Genomic DNA, 23106 nt, shown 5'->3' on the forward strand with positions numbered 1-23106 from the left:
TTACAGAACAGTAAGAACCTGTCCCTCCAGGATATTGATAACCTTTGAGGCATGATCAAGAGATTTAGGATTGAAACCAAGTTTGAAGATCCAAAGGTGAAATTAATGTTAATAAGCCTAAATAACTGCAACAGGGAAGTTTGCCCTAAAAAAAAATGTGAAATTAAAAAAAGAAAGAAACCTAGTTTGAAGATTCAAAGGTCAAATTAAGCTTAGTAAGCTTTTTTATTTTTACGCTGTAAGTGGAAGGTTAATAAGCTCAAGTAACTGCAAGTGGGAAATTTGCCCAAAAAAATGTGAAATAAAAAAAAAAAAACCAAAGTTTGAATATTCAAAGGTGAAACTAATGTTAATAAGCGTAAATAACTGCAAGTGGGGAGTTTGCCAAAAAAAAAAAATAAAGGAAAAAAGAAAAAGAAAAAGAAAAAGAAAACCAAGTTTGAAGATTCAAAGGTGAAATGAATGTTGATAAGCTTAAACAAGTGCAAGTAGGAAGTTTGTCATTGACCACTTTTATTGAGGCGTGAAGAGTGGAATAGAGTGTAAACGAATCGAATTTAATGGAGTAACTCACAAGTTTGCTCAATCAAAACTCAATTTCGAACTTATATTGATCATTTTGAGCTTGACTTTGAGTAGTTCGAATTATTTGACAAGTCAAGTTTGAACTTAATATGTGAAATTTGAAAGCTCATCGACCTTCACATGTATTTTTTTTTAATTTTTTAATTATTAGTATGATATATCTATTTTGTCCCTTATTTAAAATTATATAAAATATCAATTTATATTTTTAAAATTCGATTAAGCTCGATTGAGTTCGAAATAAGCTTTATTGGGTTCAATGAGCACAAGCTCGAGGTTAAACTCGAATAATACAAAATAAAATCGAAATCAAGTTCAAGTTTTTTAACTCGAGTCAAGTTCGAGCCGTGTACTACTTGAACTAGACTCAAATTGATTACACCCCTGTGATAGAAGATTGCCACTAACAACTTTGACTATTGATTACAAAATGCACCCCGAAGATATATAGAGTTTTTACTTTGCCCCAGCCCCTCATTGTCCAATTGCATCAGTGCGGCCCATAAACTTTTCAATTTTCTCTGATACCATTCGATCGATTGAATAAACTCTAAACTATTCAACTTAATGATATAGTTGAATTACATGAAAATGACTTCAAATTATGCGAATGAAAGCAATAATTTGGGGAGAAAGATGTGATCTAACATCTATGTAAGAACACAAAGACAAATATTACCCTTCGATTAAGCATAATCAAGATGTTCTTTTGAAGAAGGGTGTAATAAAAAATAAAAAAAAAGAGTGCATTTTGATTTTGCGCTCAACTAACTATTGTTACTATGTCATGTCTATGTATTATTTTATCGGATGGAGGTTGGATTAAACAGTTGTTCTTGTAATGCCAGTCTACCTCAGTTTGCTTCAGTTGATTTTAACTTCGCCGAACTTCGACAATTATGTGAGTGTCGTCAATAGAGTAAGAGATGAGCTTGAAACATCTATATCTAAAGGAAATTGCTAAGTCATAATCACAAATTCAACCTCAACAATGTTCGTTCACCGAAAATCGCGATAGTGTTTCTTTGGAACTATTATGTCAAAGTCACTTACACTCCATTCAGCTATTTCATTGCCACTGAGATAAATCTCAGTTCCCAAGTCCACAGATGGCCAATGTCTCTTCGCTGGTTTAGTGCCTGGATCCTGGTAGAAATAAAGAGATTGTGAAAGTCTTCCAACATCAAGTTCCCAAGTCCTTGCATCCCCGATCCAGCCTTCACCCTTCCTTGTCGGATATCCATAATCTCCCCAAACAGGATGAGGTAGAATCTGCAATATTTCCTGAGGCTGAGGATTGCTATAATGATCACATAGGTTGTATGGTTCCTCAAGATACTTAGCATTGCCGGGAGCACAGTAAAGGTGGTAAGCATCATAAGGAAAGCGTTCCTTATCACCGCGATGAACTCGAGTTCCATTTGGAAAGGTGTGGTAAGGGGGGCACTTACTGATATCACTTGCTTTGCACCAGGATTGTGTGCTGGGGTTTATAATCATTTCACTATATCGCGTAACGTCTGTGGTCACATCTCCATTGCAACGTTTTCCATTGTTTTTCCAGCAGCTACCTATGTCCATGAGGTAGAATTGGCTATTTCGACCTCCTCCTCTCTTTATTTTCAATGTGAATTTGACTTTGAAATGTGGTGATTTGGGAATCTTCCAAGCCAAAATTGAGTTGCATTAGCTGATTATGAAATAGTCCCAAACATTATGACAATTAGAAAAGCCAAAAAAAAAAAAAAAGCAGTTTTGCTCTAACATTGACAAGTAAAGATTATTCCTAAGCCAAAATATGCAACATGACTCCCAGAATTTGGTATGTGGATAAGAGGCACTCACAATTTTGGACATTCCTCTGGTTTGGTAATGGTAGCCCCCAGAGAATCCCCTTGTGGCATCTGATCTCAAGTAGAGCATTAACCAGGGGTACTTGGATGATGTCTTGAGAAGATGATGAAAAACCCAACTTCCCTTGCCAATCTTCTTCTTCCATACAACTGAATAATACGAAGTGTCATTCCTACAAGCTGCGTTTTTTATATCCATGTCCAAATCCCATGTACCGAAAAAACTTCCTCTTAGATTTTTCCTATGTTTTTTATGCTTCTGCACTTTAGTATACTGATGATATATCCTCGGCATGTTCATACAACCTTTGCCAAAGCATGGAAAACGAGGCCCCGGTGGAAATGGCTTGGATTTCTTGCCATCTTTGCGACAAATAGCAGCTAATGTGTCTGTGTTTCCACTCTTCAGCATAATCATCCAGAATTGCCAGGGCCTTGGCTTGTCTTTCACCTGGCATTTCTTACCTAAGAATAGCTCTTTCCATGCTGCATACTGATCGACACTGATGTTCTTGAAGCCTTGGGCTCTAGCATTTGCTATGCCAAGCTTATTGTCTTTTTTCTTTACCTTGTGAACCAACTTGACTGCCAGATTATACAAGTAATGGCATTTATTCTGTATGAATCAATAAAAAATCTGCAGTACAGTAAAGATGCAAGGTCTTAATATAAAACAAGATCAAAATCTTCTTTTTCTTGAAAAGGCCAGATGATCAATTGAAGATGCATAGTAACTATCTAGGTTTTTATGTTGTGGAATGTTGCTTTTAGTAAGAAAAAAATTTCGTAAATGACAAGAAAAACCATTTCAAAGAAATCAACAGAATTGAGGCGAAAGTTTGACAAGTGTTTGTGCTTCAACTTCGTTTCTTCTTTTTGTTTCCCTTTTTTTGTTTAGTTATCATTCTTTTTTTTAACATAAGTTTAGAAATCTAATAATTCTTTTTTATAAAACTAAGAACAAGAGTATGGCTAACTTTATGCTATTGTTTTTCCTTTTTGTCCAAAAGATGCATAATACTGTCAAGGTTCCTAAAATGACTTATTATTATACTGTCAATTTTGTTAATTACAAAGAGATAGTAAGTTCTCAAATTCTAAACCAAAATAAAAAAAAAAGGGACCATCATGAACTTGAAACTTTTTATCCCTCATAAAATGGCAAACTGAAAGGGAAAATACAATTTATTTTGGAAGAAGGCATAGAATAATAAATTTTTTATGACTCGTAAAAAATAAAATACAAAATTATAAATAATAAATTCAATAGAAATGACAAAACAAGCAAATCATATATGAGATTCTAATTCTCTACAAATTGTATATGCTTGGTTTACAAGATTTATTTTTAGGAAAAAGATGAAATATGTCATTTAGCATTTGAATCCTTTAAAAATATTTTTCCAGAACATGAAATAGTTAATTCTCTACAAATTGTATATGCTCGCATTATTATCTCACAAGCACATTTAATTAGAAAAAATTACAACAAAAAAACAACCTTGCAAGCGGGAAGAAACAAATTATGCCTCACAAAGGAGTTGGAGGAGTTACCATGTGAAGTTGGACGAGTGTGTTTGTGGAGATCAAAGCAATCAGCTCGCCTGGGGCTTCCCATTTGAGGGGCTTCTTTGTGAACCTCGTTGCACTGGTTCCATGCCTCAATTGCTACTCTGAGACCATCTCTTTTCATCCCCGGATCACCTATGGCTGATTCAAACTCTTCTTTCCCACACCCTGCAACCCTATTTGGCCTCAAAGCCACTAAGAAAATAGCAACATAACAGAGTTCAAGAAAAAACCAAAATGGCTGCTGCCCCATTTTCAAGTGTTCGAAATTCGATAGGTAGCTGTTTAATCATTTACTTATGCCGAATCCAGTTGCTCATGCACATAGTGGTACACTTTCAAGCTTTATATATACTAAGTGTTGTGTCCTAAATGACCATGGGAAATAAAAACAAAAACCCATTATATTCCCAGATAATTGCCATTTTGGCAATGCCGATCATTTATGTAATGCTTTCGCAATCTTTAAAGATTGTCACTTGTCAGCCTCCTCCAGCCAAAGCCTCAAAAAAAAAAAAAAGATTTTGTAGATAAACTATGGGTATCAAAAAGCCCCTTATGGCTTGCCGAATGTTTAATTCAACTCCTTATGGTTCATAAATCTATATTCTAGCCACTAGTGATTTTAACTAAACTGAAATTTGGACAGTCTAAACTAATGGTTGCACATGAAATAACATTATTGCCTTTTACAAACAATAGGATTAAATATCAAAAAGCCCCATGTAATTTGCCGAATGTTGAACTTAACTCCCTATACTTTGTAAACTTACATTCTAGCCCCTCGTGGTTTGAATTAAATTGAATTCATTGCATTAATTTTCTTCTACTCCATTCAAACGTTTCTACCACGGTCATTTTCCGAGCTAGAAGAATGTGATTATTAAAGGACTCATTGAAATTGTTTATCATGAGGGGTTAGAATGTAGGTTTTCGAACCATAGAACGTTAAGAATATAGTTATTAAAGAATTTGTTGACATTGTTTATCATGACAACTAAAATGTAGGTTTCCGAAATTGTTAAAGAACTCATTGAGATTGTTTATCATGAGCAAGTAGAATATAGGTTTTCGAACCTAGAGAGTTAAAAATGTAGTTGTTAAAAGACTTATACAGATTATTTACCACAAGAGCTAGAATGTAGTTTTTCGAACAACAAGGAGTTAAATTGAACATTTGGCAAATCATAAAGAATTTTTTGATATGTAATCCTATTATTTTTAAAGGGCAATTTTGACATTTTGCATCAATATATAGTTTAGACAATTTCTATCTCAATTTCAATTTAGTTAAAACCATGAGAAACTAAATGTAAATTTTCAAACCATAAGAAGTTAAGTTGAAAACTCAGCAAATCGTAATGCATTTTTAATCCATAATTAATGCAGCAAGGTGTATTCCTCGTGCCAATTAGAATCATTTTGAGGAAAATGAGCCGATACCTTGGATAAGTTACAATTCTAATATCATTCAATCATATAAAAAGGCAATCTGTATCTATATAAATTACAGAAGGGTTTTTGGTTAGAAGTCATCCTAGACCTCCAAATTCTCAATTCCTTTTTTTTTTAGATTTTCTTTTTATTTTAAATCCTAAAATGTAATGAGTTAATTTCAAAATCTTGATTGTAGAATATATTCTCATCATTTCAAAATTTAAATTATTTCCAAACTCTCAATTCCTTTTTTGCAGATTTTTTTATTTATTTTAATTCGTAAAATGTAATGAGTTGATTTCAATAGCGTGATTGTCAACTGTATTCTCATCATTTCAAAAGTTAAATTATTTTCAAACTCTCAATTCCTTTTTTATAAATTTTCTATTTATTTTAATTTCTAAAATGTAATGAGTTGATTCCAAAATCTTAATTTTCAAACTCTAAATTGATTTCTGGTCCATACATATTTTTTATTATGTATTATCCTAATCTAAATTATTATTGTGAATTCTTTTTTTTTATCTCCAAGATCTACTTTGGTTTCTAGATTTATTATTTGTTTTTCAGATTACGAGAATATCTAGACAAATGCTAGATTTTTTACATATTATTATCTTTATCTCTATCCATTTATATATTTTCATCCATATCCATTTATAAATTCTTCACCAGAAAGTTTGATTCATTGAATGATTAATCTAAATCATTTGATTTATAAATCCAAAAGGAGGAAGGGTAGCTAAAAATTGTTTGATATTTCATAGGTTAAGCTACTACTATTTGTTAAATTTTTATGTATTATATATTATTTTTTCATAACATTCTACCGTGCATAGCATGGATTCTAGACTAGTATAAACAAAAATTGTTTACCGAAGTAAAGATACTCCATGAAACCAGAGAATGCCAATGAATCAAACTTTATGTAACGGCTGAATCCACATCTTTTTTATTACTAGTTTTTTTCAGCCTCACGTGATGCGTGAGGTTGCCCTGGGTCTATGTTAAAGAAGATCAAATGAAGACAAGTGAATTAATATAAAATGGTTATATATTAAATACATGATGGGTGCTAGTAACTATGGGGAATTTGACTTTAGGTAAATTAGTTATTGTCGTTATTTGTTTACTCAATTTATTTATGATGCTGAAGAGATTTTTGTACCTACTGGACTTGGACTACTAATTGACTTAACGTGAGATATCAATACGATATATTAGTATTGATATATTAGTATTTCATAACTGCAATAAATTATCAACGATCTAACAGTCAATGCAACGAGATTTTTTTTGCTGGAACAATAAAGATAAACTAACTGTAATAGGTTGTTACATGGTCCAAATTGGGCAAGCCAGTAAATTCTATAATAATCTTACTCTGAAATTAATGGCCTTAGAGAGTAGCCAGTAATTTTAATTCAACAAGACAAGACATCAAGACATAATTGCATAAGAGCAAACTTGATCCTACATGCGAGTATTATGAATTTGTGCATACAAGTGATGCTGGCACCGGAGATATGCTTACCTTTAATTTAGAGCAGATAAAAAATGAATGATCAACAATTACCTAATCAACCAAGAAAGAGATCATTAATTGGATGGGATCTCTTGTCGTTTTACTTTCAATCTCTACTTTCACCATGCCATAGAAGTGATTAACTTGTGCTAGGTTAAACAAGTACAGTTGACAGATATAATTTTGTAAAATACAGGATGACATCACTTGGTCTAAGTAAATATACCCAACAAAGACGATACACATTCATATTAAATGAAAGAAATTTGAAGGACAGATAGGCCTTTATTGAGGCCAAAACTGTACTTAAAATGCGTAATCAATGCATTAGAAAAATCCCTGTAGATACATCATATGCACTCAATTGTTCTGCAAATTCTTTCAAGTGGGACAAAAACATAAAAACTGATCACTAGAAAAACCATAATCATGCAGCAAGATGGCCATAGCAAGTCTAACAATGGCTCCCATTTCACAACAGTTGAAACCTATAAAATTTCTCTAAAATTTTTAACACCCTTCGGTGAACCATTGCAATGATTTGAACAAACATTTGGACTCATTAGACCTCACATTATAAGGAAAAAAAGGGCCAAAAGGCAGAAATAAAGCAAAGAGTTCAACTCGCAAAATTATGGAACCCGAAGCTTTTAATTGGAAGAAGAAATTGCTTTTGAGATGGCTTGCTCACAAGATCAGTTAGGTGGGAGTGCGAAAACTTCACCTTGTAAAACCGCCAAATCCAGGTCTTCAATTGGAGAAAGAAACACATCCAATATGTTGCTTTTCACATGGCTTTCTCTCAAGATTACACAGACAAGAGAGCTTTGTACAGCTCCCACAGAAAGCTTCGGACACCACCCACCGCCTACTCACCAGTGGAGCTGAAGCAACTACAACTATATACGATGAAGATACAAATACACATCTGAACTCTGAAACACAAACACAAAAGCCACCAAAGTTGACCAAGCACACAACTGAAGCACGAATGCAAAAGCCACCGAAGTTGCCCATAATTTAGGCGGTGGATCTATTTTACAAATGGGGTAACAAACTTGTGTTTAAAATCAGAAAATATAAATTCTTCATCCAGAAAGTTCGACTCATTGAATGATTAACCTAAATCATTTGATTTATAAATCCAAAAGGAGGAAGGGTAGCTAAAAATTGTTTGATATTTCGTATGTTAAACTACTACTATTTGTTAAATTTTTATGTATTATATATTCCTATAACTATTTATTTATTTTTTCATAACATTCTACTGTGCGTAGCATGGTTAGACTAGTATAAACAAAATTATTTACCGAAGTAAATATACTCTATGAAACCAAAGAATGACAATGAATCAAACTTTCTGTAATGGCTGAATCCACATATTACACGCTAAATCAAACGATTGCCTATAACGATGACAAAATCCCACGTAACACAAATCAGCCAATTTCCTAATACCAACAAATCCAAGGCAAAATTAGCATTTCATCAGATAGTGCTTCTTGATCCCACAACCCACAGATCTTTGCTACTTCTCGTGCTTATCCCTTGCCACAATCTTGTACTTCCCACTTCCCTGTTGCTGGCAAGAGAAAAACATCCCTTAAAACCAAAAAAAAAAAAAAAAAGTAAAGAAAAAGAAACTCTCGCACAATATCTAAAGCAGAAGTAGAAATTCACCTTTTCCCATAGATCAGAGTGAGTTCCACAAAAACCAGCAACAATGACTTTTTTATTCCTTCCTTCAGAGTACTCAATGCAAAGATTTTCTTTCAGCGCACAAGTCACATGAAAAGCCAATGGACATCTGGGCTCAGAGCAATCGATGGCACAACCATTCTTGGATTTGCAAATATAGCACTTCTGCTTCCATCTCCTGGCTGGAACCTTAGTTACGTCAATCCCTTCTCTGCCTTCAGGGTCACTAAAAAATGCCTCAGGAACGAAAAGTGCACAAACAAGATGAGCCCATTTGCCTTTATCCGTTGTGGGCTTCAGAGCACCACCAGTCACAGGGCAGAGACAGCAAGAAAATGGCTTAATATGATTGGAGGTATTGGTCCTATAAGGTGATTGAGAAGCCAAGCATTTTGCACAAAACCAATCACCATCTGGGATACCTTTTGTAAAAGGGTGACCATAGCAAGTTGCATGGACCATTAGCTCACAGCCATCACAAAAAACAATTGGATCTGAAGGATCTCCGTCTGTGCTTTCACAGATAGCACATAAAATCCCATCATCCTCGTCATCGCCATCGCCGTTGTCTACATGCTCCTTATTTTCTTCATTTAATTCTTCAAGTCGAATATTTCCTTCCTTGTCCTGGATTTCACTTTCAGATACTTTGTCCTCCTTGTCTTCTGCTTTGTTCTTGCCTTCACGTGCGTTACTGTCAACTTTGGCATCTGGGATTTGGTTTACCTCTTCAGACACCTTCTGGGATTTCTCGGTATTATCCAAGAAAGGCTGATGATATTCGATATTGAGATCGAATGGTTGGATGGCCCAAACTCTTTTCTTGGCAGGTAAAGAATAGGTGGCTGTGTTGGAAATGGGATCTATTGGGAGGAGATTGCGGGATTCTTTGCGTTTTTTAGCGGGAAGGCACGAGGGGGCTGGAAAATTGCGGTGGTTTGGATGGATGTTCTGGGTCAGCTTTTCTTCTTGTTGAATGAGCCTGTACCTCTTGAGGGGAGGCAACTCATGAAGCTTGTTCCCCATTTGTTCAACGAATTGTCGCACAGAATACCGATATTAATGATGTAGGATTGAGATTTGGAGAAGATAAATGTGGGATTGAGAACTGGGGAAGGTTTGGAGAAGCATGTATTTGGAGACTTTTGAAAGTCTGTCTGCTCTTGGGGAGATTGGGGTTAGAAACTGAGCAAAAGTGAAGGTGGGAAGAAAAAGCGGCAAAAAGAGACCTGTTTTCTGAGTTTCTAGTTTGAATTTGGCGGGTTGGGCTCATGTAAAATTTTTGGGCTTCCACTGTTCGAAATTTTGGATGAAAAATTTTCCTTCGAGCGTCACTTGTCTTGATTAATTATTAGTAAAGTAATGGAGACCTGGTTAGGAATGCCCCGCCCCGCCCCGTTAGCCCTTGCCCTCGCCCCGCTCCACTTCTCCCGTGGGTGTCCGTGGGGGGAAAGGTTTATAATTAATAAAAATATATAATTAGTAAAAAATATAATTAATAATTTAGTATAAATGTATTAGTATAACTAATCAATAATTTGTGTTAATATAGATATATAATTATTAGTATAACTAATAATATTAAATATGTTATGTATATAATTAATATATATATAATTTTATTTAAGCGGGGGACGGGGCGGGGGTATAGTCCCCCGTCCCCTGTTCCGCTTTTTAATGGGAGGAGCATTTTACCCCCATCCCATCCCCGTCTCATTAATCCAAGCATCCACCCCAATTGTCATCTCTAGATTCGGTGCTCCCTAGCAACTCCATCATTTTTGTAGGCTATAAACTTTGTATTATTTCTAAAATAGGCTATAAACAAACCTGCCAAACAGACCCTTCAAGTTTGAGATTGTTTTTAAAATAGAGTACTTCTTGCTGAATTTACAGGGGGAAATTCCTTGTTTATTCGGCTTACTAGTAAGTTGAGACAAACACGGTATTAATAATAGTAAATTTTTTTTAAAAAAAAAAAAAAAACCCAAGACTTGCCTTTCCCTGCCAAGCTTTAATTAGTTTTGGGGACATGTTTAAAAGATGCCATTTTATCAAATTCTTGCTTTTAGTGATGGGATCAAAATTGACCGTTCAACCCAAGTCAGGACTTTGAGAAAGTTCAACAGCTTATTTCAAACCAAAAGGGTTTTACTTTACCCAAGTGATGGCGATTTCTCATTAGCTTCATTTTGCTGTTGGTCCTCGTACGTTTGTATTTGCAGGCAGATTATACAAACTGTCAATCAAGTCTCTTTTCTGAGGTGCATGTCTAATTCAGATACTATATGATTGAATTCCCTTGTGCGTGATATGGAAAACCAGAGTAGAAAGCTCTAACTCGAGCTAGAAATCCACCTCCTGTTCCAAATACTAACATTCAACCTGTCATTGAATTCCCTTTTGCAGAATCTGCAGCTATAGAAATAATTCTTGCTTGTTTTGTTGATTAACTTAACGGTAGTAACGACTGAGCTGAAGTATTTGGACTAATAGATTGAGATTCAATAAGCCGCTAAAGAAACCAAGTAGTCAATGATGTGCCAGCATTTAATCAGTACGTACGTAACAGTTGGTTTTAAGCACATAATTTACATTTTCAAAGTAAGATAAAAAAAAAATTTAGATTGCCTGTCAAACCTGTCTCGATGAACAATTCTCTCATGCTAAATCTCTTCATTTTCTTAATCCAGTTACAAATTGTGATGAACTAATTCTGCACTTGCGTAGGGACAGATTGTCTCCAGATTCCAGCTAAGGCACTACCAAAGATCGAGTGACACACACTGGAAACTGCACATGGCACTGCAGTCAGAGGATTTCCAAAGTGTTGAGTGGCAAGAACTACTCCAAGCACCGAATTCTGAAACAAGACAAGCAGCAAAAGTGAGTGACAAACTTATCTTCATAACGTCATTCACATTCATAGAGGACAATTAGTTCCCTTAAAACTTAGTCAAATCTTTGAAATGGCAAAATTCTGTACACTTAGCTGCAGTCGCCATTCAGCGTTTGCTTACCCCGTTGTCAGATGGTACAAAAATGATACGCCATACCTTCTTGTTTCAGTCAATAAATCAAAGTCAAGTTTTATACTAATTTGCTCTTACTTCCTTTTTTCTTTCATTTGCTTTTTCATCTCTCTTTTAAAAGCACGACACCACTATTAGGCTACATCTTACTACCACTTGTGTTTTTGGTAATATTTTTCTAGCCCTCTTTCCTAAACAGAAAATCACAATGAATCTCAAAGCTCATACTAACATTCATTCATCAGCCAGAAGCCCAAGCTTCACCATTGACTTGCAACTATAACATCAAATGTAAACCAGTACCAGCAGGTTAGATAAAATTCACAGTAGAAAGTTTTATGATCTTACTGAATCTTCATCTGCACTACTCTTTTGAGCAGCAAGTGAAGCCCCAAGGTTAACAGGTAGAAGGTTTTAGACATTTTGGAAATGCTCTAACACACCAATTTTTAGTACAGTGCTGGACCTAAGCTGGTAACGTCTTAAGGGTAAAGCAATACTCCCATAATGCAGAGCACTACTCAGATACTACCCATATACATTATTATCTCAAACTTGTAGGAATAATTCTGGGTAAATGTTTCACACCATGACAAGTAACTAGTCCATTTCTAAAAGGCGCTACACGCTCCATTGTAGAATCTCACAGTTTAAAGAATCACAATCTAGTTACATAAAACTTGCATAAGCACATACCTGCATGCCAACCTCAATTGAAATTGTTCTAGATGAAGATACATCAAGGCCCAGCATCCTTGAGAGCACATAGCCAAAGAAGAATCCAGATGCATGAAGAAGAACTGTGGCTAAAACCACTTGTTGACCAGACATCAGGATTGTAGAAGAACTCTGTGCGATTGCATTTCCACACAGAACTGCCACAGTTAACACTGCAATGGGTGGCATTAAGGGAGAGACAATTTTAACAATGCTCTGGAAATACTGATTAAGGAACGCGCCAGCTAGAACAGGTAGAAGCACAACCTGCAAGAAAGAATGATCAGGAAAACACCAACCGAAGAACCAATTCCTGCTGTTGCAGGGAGTTAGAATTACCTGCAAGGTTGACATAAATAATCCAGGTGCATCTACAGCAACATATTGCCCTGCAAGTTTTGCAGTAAGAGCAGGGGTCATAACCTGAGACAAAATCTTAAAACGGTCAGTAAAGCTTTCATTAGTTCTGATGACGTGCCTTCATGAAAATACATAATCCTTTTCAGGCATCAAATCTGACTAGCTTTTCAACTAAAATAAAGCATCTAAGAAGTACTGAAAGAACAAAGGAAGATTTTGTGCATGGACAGCATTAAAGCACTTTTCAGCTATATTTCAAATAAGAACTCGTAAATCGGAATGAGCATTTTTCCTTTCTACTTTTAGTACAGTAAATAGGAGTCTCATGCTTGAAGGTTAAACGAAGCAATTCCAATAATCATTCATTTGTTGCGCTGATTCTCAAATGGAACAGTCAAAGTATCCATTGAAATCAAATTTAAAAAAATAAGGAAAAAAAAAACTATATTGAAACAGCAAGACGAGTTACCAACCACAGCAGATAGGGTGCTAGCAGCAGTCATTAACACTGAAAGGGCCACATTTCCGCTGTTACAGAAGAATGCCATTAAGATCCCCAACCAAGGCATGTAAAATTTAAAAAAAAAAAAATTGTTATAAGCACCTTCTATATTTTTACCTACCGTGCAATATATGTGACAATATTGCTCGCCGTTCCTAAGGATCATTACATGACATAACTTGTATGAGGAAAACAGGGAAGACAAAGAATACTGCCACAAAAAGTTTATGCACAAGATCCAAGGGCATGGAGGCATACCTCCAGGGCAACACCCAACCAAAATTAAGCCAGCCGCATAATGGGATGGCAAATTCAAGAGCTTGCTGACAAAAAATCCAGATAGTGGCATTATCTGCAAGGAGTAAATAAGTCCTGTAAGCCTTACAGGCAAATTGGAAATCAAACTAACCCGATATCCCTGGAGTACTCAGTTTAAACACTAGTACTAGGAGGTATTTGAACCGCACTATGTAATAGCCACATTTACATTCTGACAAACCAAGTATTTGGTTTTGAAGAAAAAGAGAACGTGAGATAATTTTCCCTCACCAAGAACAGAAGCAGTTCAGCACAGAGCCTGAATCCAAATATCATACAGTTTGTAGTAACATTGGTGTTCCAAACCATCAATTATACCACTTTCACCCATAAACACAATCTAAATGACATTGAAACCAGACATACAGAAAGCACATCTTCTTCCATCAGTGCTCTAGGGTAGCCTACAGTTATTTTTTGAGTGCATGGAGCATCACATTTACAGATGCAAAACTTCTGTGGAAAAGACTTCCAAGACGGTAAAATGGATGACACCGTGGATCAAAAGTGCCAAATAGAAAAACTCAGACTAAAAGAGCATCAACTCCTCCTCCATATATCAAAGGCATGACCAGTAAGAATGACTGATCCATTTAACTATAAGTGCAACTTTAAATGCTTCTTAACCTATTCCAACATTTCTGATAGCTGCTCCATATCAAATTTTGGTCAAAATTCAAGCTCAAAAAATGTGTGGAATTATACCATCAATGTCAATGAACATACCCCTTTTGAGGCCTGCATCTAATGCAACTTTATCGGTTTGACTTTTGTCAGTAGATAATACAAGGGCACTACTTTGAATCTTGAAGCTACCGGGGGAAAAAAAGGAAAAGAAGAAGAAAGCTTTATACAAGTGGCATAGGATAGGAGGAAAAACTGGAATCAAGTAATAGAGATTGAATGCTAGCTTTCCAACAGTCCAAGATTCGTTCAAACCACCCATAGATAGTTAACAAATAACTATACCCGCAACTTTGATTCAGTAGTGTACCCTCTTCAACAAGATCTCAAAACCCGAGGCTACATACTACCACTAAGTAAGTGTAATTGTAAGCAACACCCACAGATTAAGAAAACTGATGAGAAGAAAATCCCATTAGAAATTTTCAAACTGCAAAAGAACTGCTAAATAAACAAAGTCAGTATTGAACAAGCCTCCAAACAATTCATCACATAAACAGCTTCTAAGAACAATCCAATACTTGGTTTGCTGCATCGAGAAGACAGAAAAATGGAAGGCCGAAAAGTAAAGGAAGCAAAGCAGACCGAATATTGGAGCACAAATCCAGTGAACAACTCCTTAGGCATAGCCAAAGCACCTCTAAGATCATCAAAAGTGAGAGTCATTCCCATGCCAAGCATAGTTAGCGTGATCCCCATGATAGTCCATTTGGGCTGCACCCAATTATAGGAACTAGGCTTCAGCAGCCCCAGCAAACAACCTATAGCAACCCACAAAGGAAAAGCAGTAGAAATAGCATCCCCAACAGCCTCGATCCAACTCCTGCCACTGCTAGCATTACTTGCAATGCTGCTACTCCCACCATCATCAGCACTCACAGTACCGTTCGAAGAATTGCCACAAAGAAGTGACCTTTTGGGTTTAGCTGGGACTAGTGAGATGGGTTTTGTAAATTGATAGTTTTCTTGAGATTTAGCGAGTTTGAGATTGGAGAAATTCAAAGATGTGTTTTTTCTTGAAGTGGGACTCCCAGCTATTCCACCTATTCTACTACAATTTGGGTAGCAGGTTCTTGCTGTTCCATGAATCATGAACAATGAAGATTGCATATTTACCCCCACCCCGAATCTGGAATCTGTAGTTTGGACTTCGGAGAGTGGACTATGGATTGTGGACAGTGGACCTCCTGGACTCACACAGCACAGGGAGGCATGCTGACTTGTTAAGGTTACAATGAAAACAAAGACCACCTGTAAAGTGGGGTCCCAAAATATTCGGAGTTAAGTGCGCAAGTGTAATTAATCAAGTGAGGAATGCTTACATGTTAGAGAGTAAGTAATCATAAAAAGTTGTTAAAATTCTAGAATTTAGCTTTGCACAATAAACGAATACACATTTTTTTTCCTAACTTGTGCTGCAGTACCTTTTTTTTTTTTTCTCTAACTTGTACTGCAATACGTACTTGTATATGTAGAATTTCAAGAAAATTTTGAAGCATAATACATGTACTTGGATGCAAATACCATTACAACAGTTTGTCAAATTTCCTTTTCTTTAATTTATAAATATTTCATAGCTGGGGAGGGGTAAATTTTAATAAATGCGCAAGGAGAGAAGCAAAAATTTTTTAAAATGTAAGAAGCGGAGGGAAAACTGAATCAAAACCACTATTCCCTAGAGCTTGTTAATTGAACGCACTATTCCCTAGTTAACTCCCCCGTCCACCCCTCCCTTCCCTCCCCCTCCTCTGCATCATTGACAAAACAGCTTCGTTGCAGCAGATTATATCAGGCAAAAATGAGGACTCAGCGATCCAAACCGCTGAAAACTTTCTGAAAGAGTCCCTGGCATAAAAATTTTCATTGTTTTATTAAACTTCTTCGAAGTTTCATACAACAAAGTCCTGGCAAGGATTGCGAGTACACATAGTAAATTGGGTCCAATGCACCAAATGCAAATAGAACTGCCAGCTCAAATACATGAGACCAACCCTAATGGCAGATCTTCTCATACAAGTTTAATCTCGGTCTTTACCATTCAAATACAATTTCCTGTCACCTAAAACCATTATGGATCATGCTGCTTTCGCATTCAAGTACTGAAGACTTGACAACAAGAGATTCCATTGAAGTATCCACTCCCCTTTACAAAGAGCATGCGCTTGTACGTTTCAGCCCGAGTAATGCCAAGTTATGCACCCTTGGGATTGAAGGGGAGCTGAATGTTTGCGAGGTAGATTATCATCTGTTTCTGCTCTTGCAAAATGATCCTCTTGCGTTCAAGCCTCTCGGTACATTTTCATGTAGAGCATCATCCATACTGCTTTGAGCCCAAGCCATGCACTGCCACAGTAAACAGATACCAACCCATACATTTCTTTAAAAGATCACAATTACATTGTAAACCTTATGAATCAAATTGCCAGAAATATGTTAATGAATTCAAACAGGTAAATCTTAGTTCAACTACGTAATGAAGTACTCTGGTACTCTTTGTTCCAGATCACAGATTGTCAGCTTTCTTCCAGCTTTGAGGGGTAGGTGTAAAACGCTTCATTTTAGGTAAAATAAGACCATAAGACTCTTAGTTCGTTTAGCAACCCTCAGGGCAGCTCAGACCCCATGTACATTATCCAGTACAAGCTCCTGTTGAGTAACCAGTACATTAGGCAATTCAGGTGAATATGCTCATAGCATAATTAAGTTAGGAGGAAATGAATAAGAATTATTTAATATTTTTCTAGTCCAAGAACAACACATAATTGTTCAATTTAAGACATCTATTATGTAAGTATTACCTTCAAATTTACAAAAAAGCAAGAACATCCCTTGTGAAGTGAAAAATCAACAAATCAAGCAGGAGAGATGGGAAGTTCCCACTTCCAAGCTCTTGCAACCTGGAGAATAAGAATGACAATTTCAATGTCAAACATACCACAGTAATAGCCAGCAAGATTCATCTATGTTAAATTCTTTGCAAACACACAAAAAAAAAAACAAATAAATAAATAAATTGCTAACTGGGAAAACAAAATTAACGGCAATCAGATGTGTAGTCTGCATTGATTGAAACAAGAATGAAGGACCAAGTCCAATTATTAATGAAGAAGACTATGGAATAGTAAACTAGCCAAGTCCAAAACCAACAAGGGAAAGCGAGCATGCTCCTGCACTTGTGAAGCCTTGCAAGGAAACTACAGAACCACATAACCTGACCTAATTATCAGGACAAAAATCCTATAATACTGGGCCTCCCTAAACACTTCACAATTCACTATGTAACCAACACATAAGCACGCAAACAGATAGCATAGAAAAAATCTAGTGATTAGAACCATTAGATTTTCTTCACTCATTTAATAACTTTGCTGGCCAAAATCCAATAGCTCATTTGCGTTGGGAGGAGGAAAAGCATTTCATCTTTTACCAATTCATGGAGAACAATTGGAAGTTAAGGCATCAGATCAAGGTCCCAAGTTAAATGACATCAAAATCTGAAAGCAATAAACAATCAGCTAAGCATCCATATTGTGAATCTATAAATGCCACAGTGGAAAAACTTCAATTGCACTTCAGCCATTCTAAATCATCATAGTAGTATGTGTTTATACTTTAGGGAGGTGATTTCAAGCTGCCAGTCATCCAATCTCAGCGTGCACCATCTTCAGACTGTTGTCTGACACTTTCTGGTTCTCTTAAGACTGTCAGCATTACAATAGGAAGAAAGATATCTTTAGAACGATATGTTTCTAAGCAGAAGATGAAATGTCTATACACATCGTACAGAAGTAGCGGCAGACCCTGAACAAAAGATTAGATCAAAGTGATAGGTTGTTATGAAGAAATGCTTAGGGTTGGAATAAAATAAAAGAAATGTACACGTGCCTAAATAAATGTACACGTGACATGTACTAGTTGCAAACAAAAAGGCACGCAAATGTTCTGTTGATTTCCTTAGCTCAAGTCTGACAGCCACGTCATAGCTAAACCTATTTTTAACACCCAAAGCACATAGTAGAAATCAAGCAACACCAGTAGCATAGGAGCATTGGGATCGCTGCTGATGCTTGTGAAGGCAAAGGGGCAAAGGGACACAAGCCCATGGTACATACGTGGAGTGAGTCGGTGAAACCAGACATTAAGCCAAAAGTGTGATGATAACTTACAGTGGCTATATGGGAAGCCTCAACATTGAAAATCTGTTCCCAGCAAGAAAGAATCTCTAAATAAGTCCGATACACAAGATCTTACAAGTTATGATAGCCACAACATAAAAAATTTCTTGACATAATCGAACACTGAAAGATGTTACATAAGGAAAATTGCTGGGAACGACATAAACTCTGAGTGAACTACTAGATCAGTGGAAGGGAAGATGTAACTCAGCCTATCAAAGACTTCACATTTTAATGTATGCTTAAGAGAACAACCAACAGAATGAATAAAGGAACAAGATGATGAGCTCAGAGGCAATCACATTACTTACTTGTATGAGAAATTCATCTTGCAGCTCCATAATCGAACATGTCTTCTCAACAGTTTAGATTTGAGCAATCGTTATGATTCCTTAACAGCTGATGTTATGTCCAAAGGACCCATCATGAAGTACATTTTCATCGGAAGCCTAACCAACATATCCTAGACTAAAGACAGACAATACTCATGACTCACTTACCAATGCTACATCCAACAAAAACCCTGCACCACCACCCCCTCTTCCCCCTCCTCTGACTCCCCCCAAAAGGAAAAAAGAGAACATAAATGTTAGAAGACTATTCTTATTCCTCTCATATCTTTGCAGGTCCCAAAAGCTATGCAGCATAGTTTGCACATAAAAATTCGGCTGGCTTAAGAGAATCTTTTTTTTTTTTAACAGAATGTACTACACTAAATTTTCCTCTCAAGCTATGGCTGTGAAGTTGAGAGAATTAGAAAGAGAGAGAAGAGGGAGAGAGAGTGTTGTCAACCAGGAAGATTATCTCAACTATGGCCTTGAAGTTGAGAGAATGAGAAAGAGAGAGAAGAGGGAGAAAGAGTGTTGCCAACCAGGAAGATTAGCTCAACAAGTAAAAGATCATGTTTTGAAGCTTATCCTTTAGCAAACTAGAGGGCAGAGGCCTTGCTCAACTCCACTTTATACTCTGACACTCATCCCAAAAAGCCAATCCTAACCTTCGACTTCTTTTGAGCAACATTTTCTATAACAAAGGCACATCAATAGGGGGAAAATCTGTTCTTAGACAATAGATATAGAGCGCCCATAAATATATTTACGTAGAAAGAACAAAAATAAAACCTAAAAACTAAATTGTAGTCAGATGACTCCACACCAAACAGAATCCACTCTATCCTCTAGACAATTAATACTCCTCACTGAGCAAGAAACGGCAATATCACCAGAACAAAACATATCCCAACTAGTCATTGAGCAATCAAATCAAAAGCTAGAAACATCGACTGCACAGAGTCGACTTTGCCTGCTTTAGAACAGTCAATTCCGCCGAAAAGAGTTAAAGATAGAAAGCCAAATATAACAAGAATGCTGAAGAGCTTTGGTGCAACAAAAAGCTGCAAGCTCTATAGAAACTCAGAACCAGGCAAACCAACACTCACCCTCCACCTCCCACCCCCCTCACCCCAGCGGCCCCCCTCCTGAATACATAAACATGGAACCAACATACAAGGATGTATGCAGAATAAATCAGACCTGCCTACAGATCTGTAATGCACCAAAGTCTAAGATATTCAAAATTCCTTCTCCACTAAAAGCCCTCATTCCACAAGTTCAGCTATAAGAAAAAAACTGATAAGGCTCTAGTTTTTGCTTGAATTTGGAAGCAAAAGCTACATTTATAAGGGTCAGAAGCTTGTCGAAACCTAAAAAGAAACCTTCTCCATCTCATCACTTCAACTACTACATGAAGGAGACAAGATATAACCTCCAGTATTGATAGACAGGACGCCTACAGGATGCAATGTTATAAACCCAATAAGCTATTGTGTCTACCTATTACTCATTTCAAATCGTAGTTCAATTCATCAAGGAGGAATGCCCTACTGGTCCTAGCAATGGAAGAAAATAAGGCATAGCACCAACTTAAATATAAATGACTAGCATCTAGGACATTTTCTATGCTCTCAGACATATGAATCGCACAATCTGCTGCTCACATCAGTACATCGTACGTTCCCAAACAGAGACAAACTTATAATTATTTGAACAAATGGGAAAAACCAGTAGATATATGCCAGGACAAACCAACATTTTACTTTTCCTTGCAAGGACATAGCATTAAAATCATACAAAATGTCTACTTTTGCTCAAGGAAAAAAGATGTCCAACATGACTTTAAGAAGTCTATCATGACACAGCATATCCAACACAAGCCAATATCCAATTTGTAGTACCAGATATTAGTAAGGTAAAATAAGTGGTCACGGTCTAGCATGGACTTATTTATCTGGGTCCTTGAGCTCGCTGCATGTCATAAGCACCCCAGGTACCAGGTCCAGGTCCATATTGAGGATAACCTTCCATGGGAGTTTGCACCTGCCATAAAAATGTTAGTCTCCTAGAGGTACTATAAGTCTAGGGCCTCAAAGGAAGCCCTGCCTAGTGGAAGCGTTTTTATCGTACAGAATGTATTTGTATTTGTGTTTGATAGAGAGGGCCAGAGATAGGACTTACAGGATGCATGGGATTCATGGGATTCAGGCCATAGCTAGCAGGATAGGGATTTACTGGATAAATACTTTCCACATTGCCGTAATTTGCACTATAACCTGGACCTGAAATTGCATATTTCAACTCATAAAATGTAAGGCCCCTGACAAAATATTCATAGAGGCTGCTTTTCAGAACTTAGATGTGCAGCTCTTTACATACTATAAAATCCCATCCAATTAAGTTATGAGGCAAGATTTAAACTTTTTGTGAATGCAACAGATGACATATCTCATATGCCCATTGCTTAACAGTTTATCAGCGAGGCAAGATAAAATACCCACAGGTACCTGGATTCCCAATTGCAGCAGCAGCACGAGCTCTTTTTTCAGCATTTGCCATCTCTGCACGAAGTTTCTCTAGCTCCCTTGCCATTGAGACTAACTTCTTCTCCATCACCTGACCATGCTCATAATTCTCTGCATACCCCTTTTTCTCATATTCAATAGCAGTCCTAAAAACCAAGAAAGAAAGAAAGAAGTAAAAATCCAGATGCAAAGTCTAAAGATAAATCAAAACGCACCATAAGTTCCTACCTAGTTCGCTGCAATTCTTGTTTCAAACCTTCAATCTCTGCCTTTATCGCAGGGACCTGCTGTAACTCAGCAGTCATTCTAGCCAAATCTTCAGTCATCAATTGAGCCTTAGCTGTAAGCTCTTGCCTTGCTGCAGTTAGTTCCTTAACATCACCATGTACTCGCATAAGTTCAGTCCTCATGCTATCCACCGCCTGAAGATCCCTATCCATTTTGACAGACTTCTCATAAAGTTCTCTCATCTGGATATCTTTCTCTGCATGCAATAAACCTGCATACTCATGCGTGCGCTGAAGCTCAAACTGTGCAACTTCCAGTTCCTGCTTGAGCGCCACGTGTGTTGCAGCCAACCTCTGGTTATCAATCAGCAGACCTTGAATCTCATCATGTTGAACAGCCAATCTCTCCTCTATAATAGCAGGGTGAGGAAGAAGTTGTCTAGGATCCATACCCATCGGTGGTTCTCTCATTTCCTCCAGCAATGCAGGATGAGGAACTGGCCCACGGCCTCTCACAAACTGAGGAGATTCGTGAACAGGTGGAAGCATCCCACCATGTGCAATACCTTTGACTGGCACAGGAGGCCCACGATTTCTTCCAGCCATTATTTTTTTTCACTTGATTTACTTACAAAAACTCACTAGCTGAATGGCGGATAAATTAGGCACTGATGCACAAGTATTTGCCAGTCAGCATATGAAGGATAATCAAATTGAATAAATAAAAAACCAAAGCTATCACTAGCTAAATATTTTCTTTTAAATTTGTGGAAGCTTGGAAAAATTCCTAGTAGCAGGTATTCTGGTAAACCAATCGTAACTCCCAAATGTCATCTTCCAGTCAATAAACAATCGTCAAAGTTTTCGCTCTTTGACGCCAAAGAACGGTTAAAGTCTGAATTTAACGCAAAACCATCTTCGAAAAATATGCATTTGTCAATAATTTGAGAAGACATTATCAGACCAAGGAACAGAATCAAGATTCTACACCATCAAACATGGAGAATATATGCAATTAATACAAGCCAACGCAGCCTTCCCAAAAAAAAAGGGGGGAAAAGTCAAAATCTTTCCAAGAACATAAAGAAAATCCAGTATAAGATTAGATTAATTAACAGCAGAATCAAGAAGTAAAACTGTAAAGATAATTCAGCAGACAGATTCAAGGCTAGATATGCAGATGAGCGCAAAAGGGATACAGATAGAAAAGGATAGAAAAATGAAGAAAAGGGAGAAGTGGTAATCTGATGATTAACCTTTTATTAGCTATAAAGCCTGGAATTGATGATGGGGCTTGCGAGAAAGACGAAGGAAGAGCAAACTGAAACTGGAATTTTTGCTTTTGTAATCAAAAGTATAAACCCCAGGCAATTGGGTTCAGGCCAGTATTAACTACTGATTATTGATGAAATTGTCACCAAACCTTTGCTGAAGTTTACCCTGAATATCAACGTTGCCCCCACTAATCTTTTCTTGATGAGCATTTAAACCCATTTCTTTTCTGTTTTCATGCTGTTTCTTGCCTCCTCTTTTCTTAATCTTTCTATGCCGCTCTTTGGGCTTTCTG

At 36.8% G+C, this 23106-nt stretch overlaps 4 protein-coding genes across 8 annotated transcripts; all 4 read right to left on the reverse strand.

The window, feature by feature from the left end:
• Positions 1 to 1584: 1584 nt before the first annotated feature.
• On the reverse strand, positions 1585 to 7986 carry LOC113771890. Its single transcript, XM_027316438.1, has 4 exons — positions 7803 to 7986; positions 3993 to 4202; positions 2431 to 3023; positions 1585 to 2247 (listed from the first exon to the last, which is right to left on the reverse strand). The coding sequence occupies exons 1-4, from the start codon at positions 7984 to 7986 to the stop codon at positions 1585 to 1587; spliced, it is 1650 nt and encodes a 549-aa protein (XP_027172239.1).
• A 311-nt stretch (positions 7987 to 8297) lies between these two features.
• Positions 8298 to 9800, reverse strand: LOC113772308 (protein Jade-1). Its single transcript, XM_027316900.1, has 2 exons — positions 8650 to 9800; positions 8298 to 8551 (listed from the first exon to the last, which is right to left on the reverse strand). Exons 1-2 carry the CDS (start codon positions 9691 to 9693, stop codon positions 8498 to 8500), a joined length of 1098 nt encoding a protein of 365 aa, XP_027172701.1. The 5' UTR covers positions 9694 to 9800; the 3' UTR covers positions 8298 to 8497.
• Positions 9801 to 11187: 1387 nt separating this feature from the next.
• Positions 11188 to 15539, reverse strand: LOC113772382 (probable sodium/metabolite cotransporter BASS1, chloroplastic). The gene is made up of 7 exons (XM_027316976.1): positions 14866 to 15539; positions 13537 to 13630; positions 13400 to 13433; positions 13250 to 13304; positions 12756 to 12839; positions 12396 to 12683; positions 11188 to 11530 (listed from the first exon to the last, which is right to left on the reverse strand). The coding sequence occupies exons 1-7, from the start codon at positions 15388 to 15390 to the stop codon at positions 11378 to 11380; spliced, it is 1233 nt and encodes a 410-aa protein (XP_027172777.1). The 5' UTR covers positions 15391 to 15539; the 3' UTR covers positions 11188 to 11377.
• Positions 15540 to 16126: 587 nt separating this feature from the next.
• Positions 16127 to 23029, reverse strand: LOC113770711 (protein FLX-like 1). 5 transcript variants are annotated; one of them, XM_027315267.1, is made up of 8 exons: positions 22796 to 23029; positions 21541 to 22207; positions 21295 to 21458; positions 20969 to 21069; positions 20689 to 20833; positions 17079 to 17177; positions 16751 to 16926; positions 16127 to 16623 (listed from the first exon to the last, which is right to left on the reverse strand). In XM_027315267.1, the coding sequence occupies exons 2-5, from the start codon at positions 22143 to 22145 to the stop codon at positions 20738 to 20740; spliced, it is 966 nt and encodes a 321-aa protein (XP_027171068.1). In that variant the 5' UTR covers positions 22146 to 22207; positions 22796 to 23029; the 3' UTR covers positions 16127 to 16623; positions 16751 to 16926; positions 17079 to 17177; positions 20689 to 20737. The 5 variants fall into 5 exon arrangements, with proteins under 5 accessions (XP_027171068.1, XP_027171070.1, XP_027171069.1 ...); XM_027315269.1 differs by having other exon boundaries at positions 16127 to 16926; positions 20689 to 20830; XM_027315268.1 differs by lacking the exon at positions 16751 to 16926.
• Between the last annotated feature and the right edge of the window lie 77 nt (positions 23030 to 23106).

Source organism: Coffea eugenioides, chromosome 5 (genome assembly GCF_003713205.1).
Source record: "Coffea eugenioides isolate CCC68of chromosome 5, Ceug_1.0, whole genome shotgun sequence".
Classification (NCBI taxonomy): Eukaryota; Viridiplantae; Streptophyta; class Magnoliopsida; order Gentianales; family Rubiaceae; genus Coffea; species Coffea eugenioides.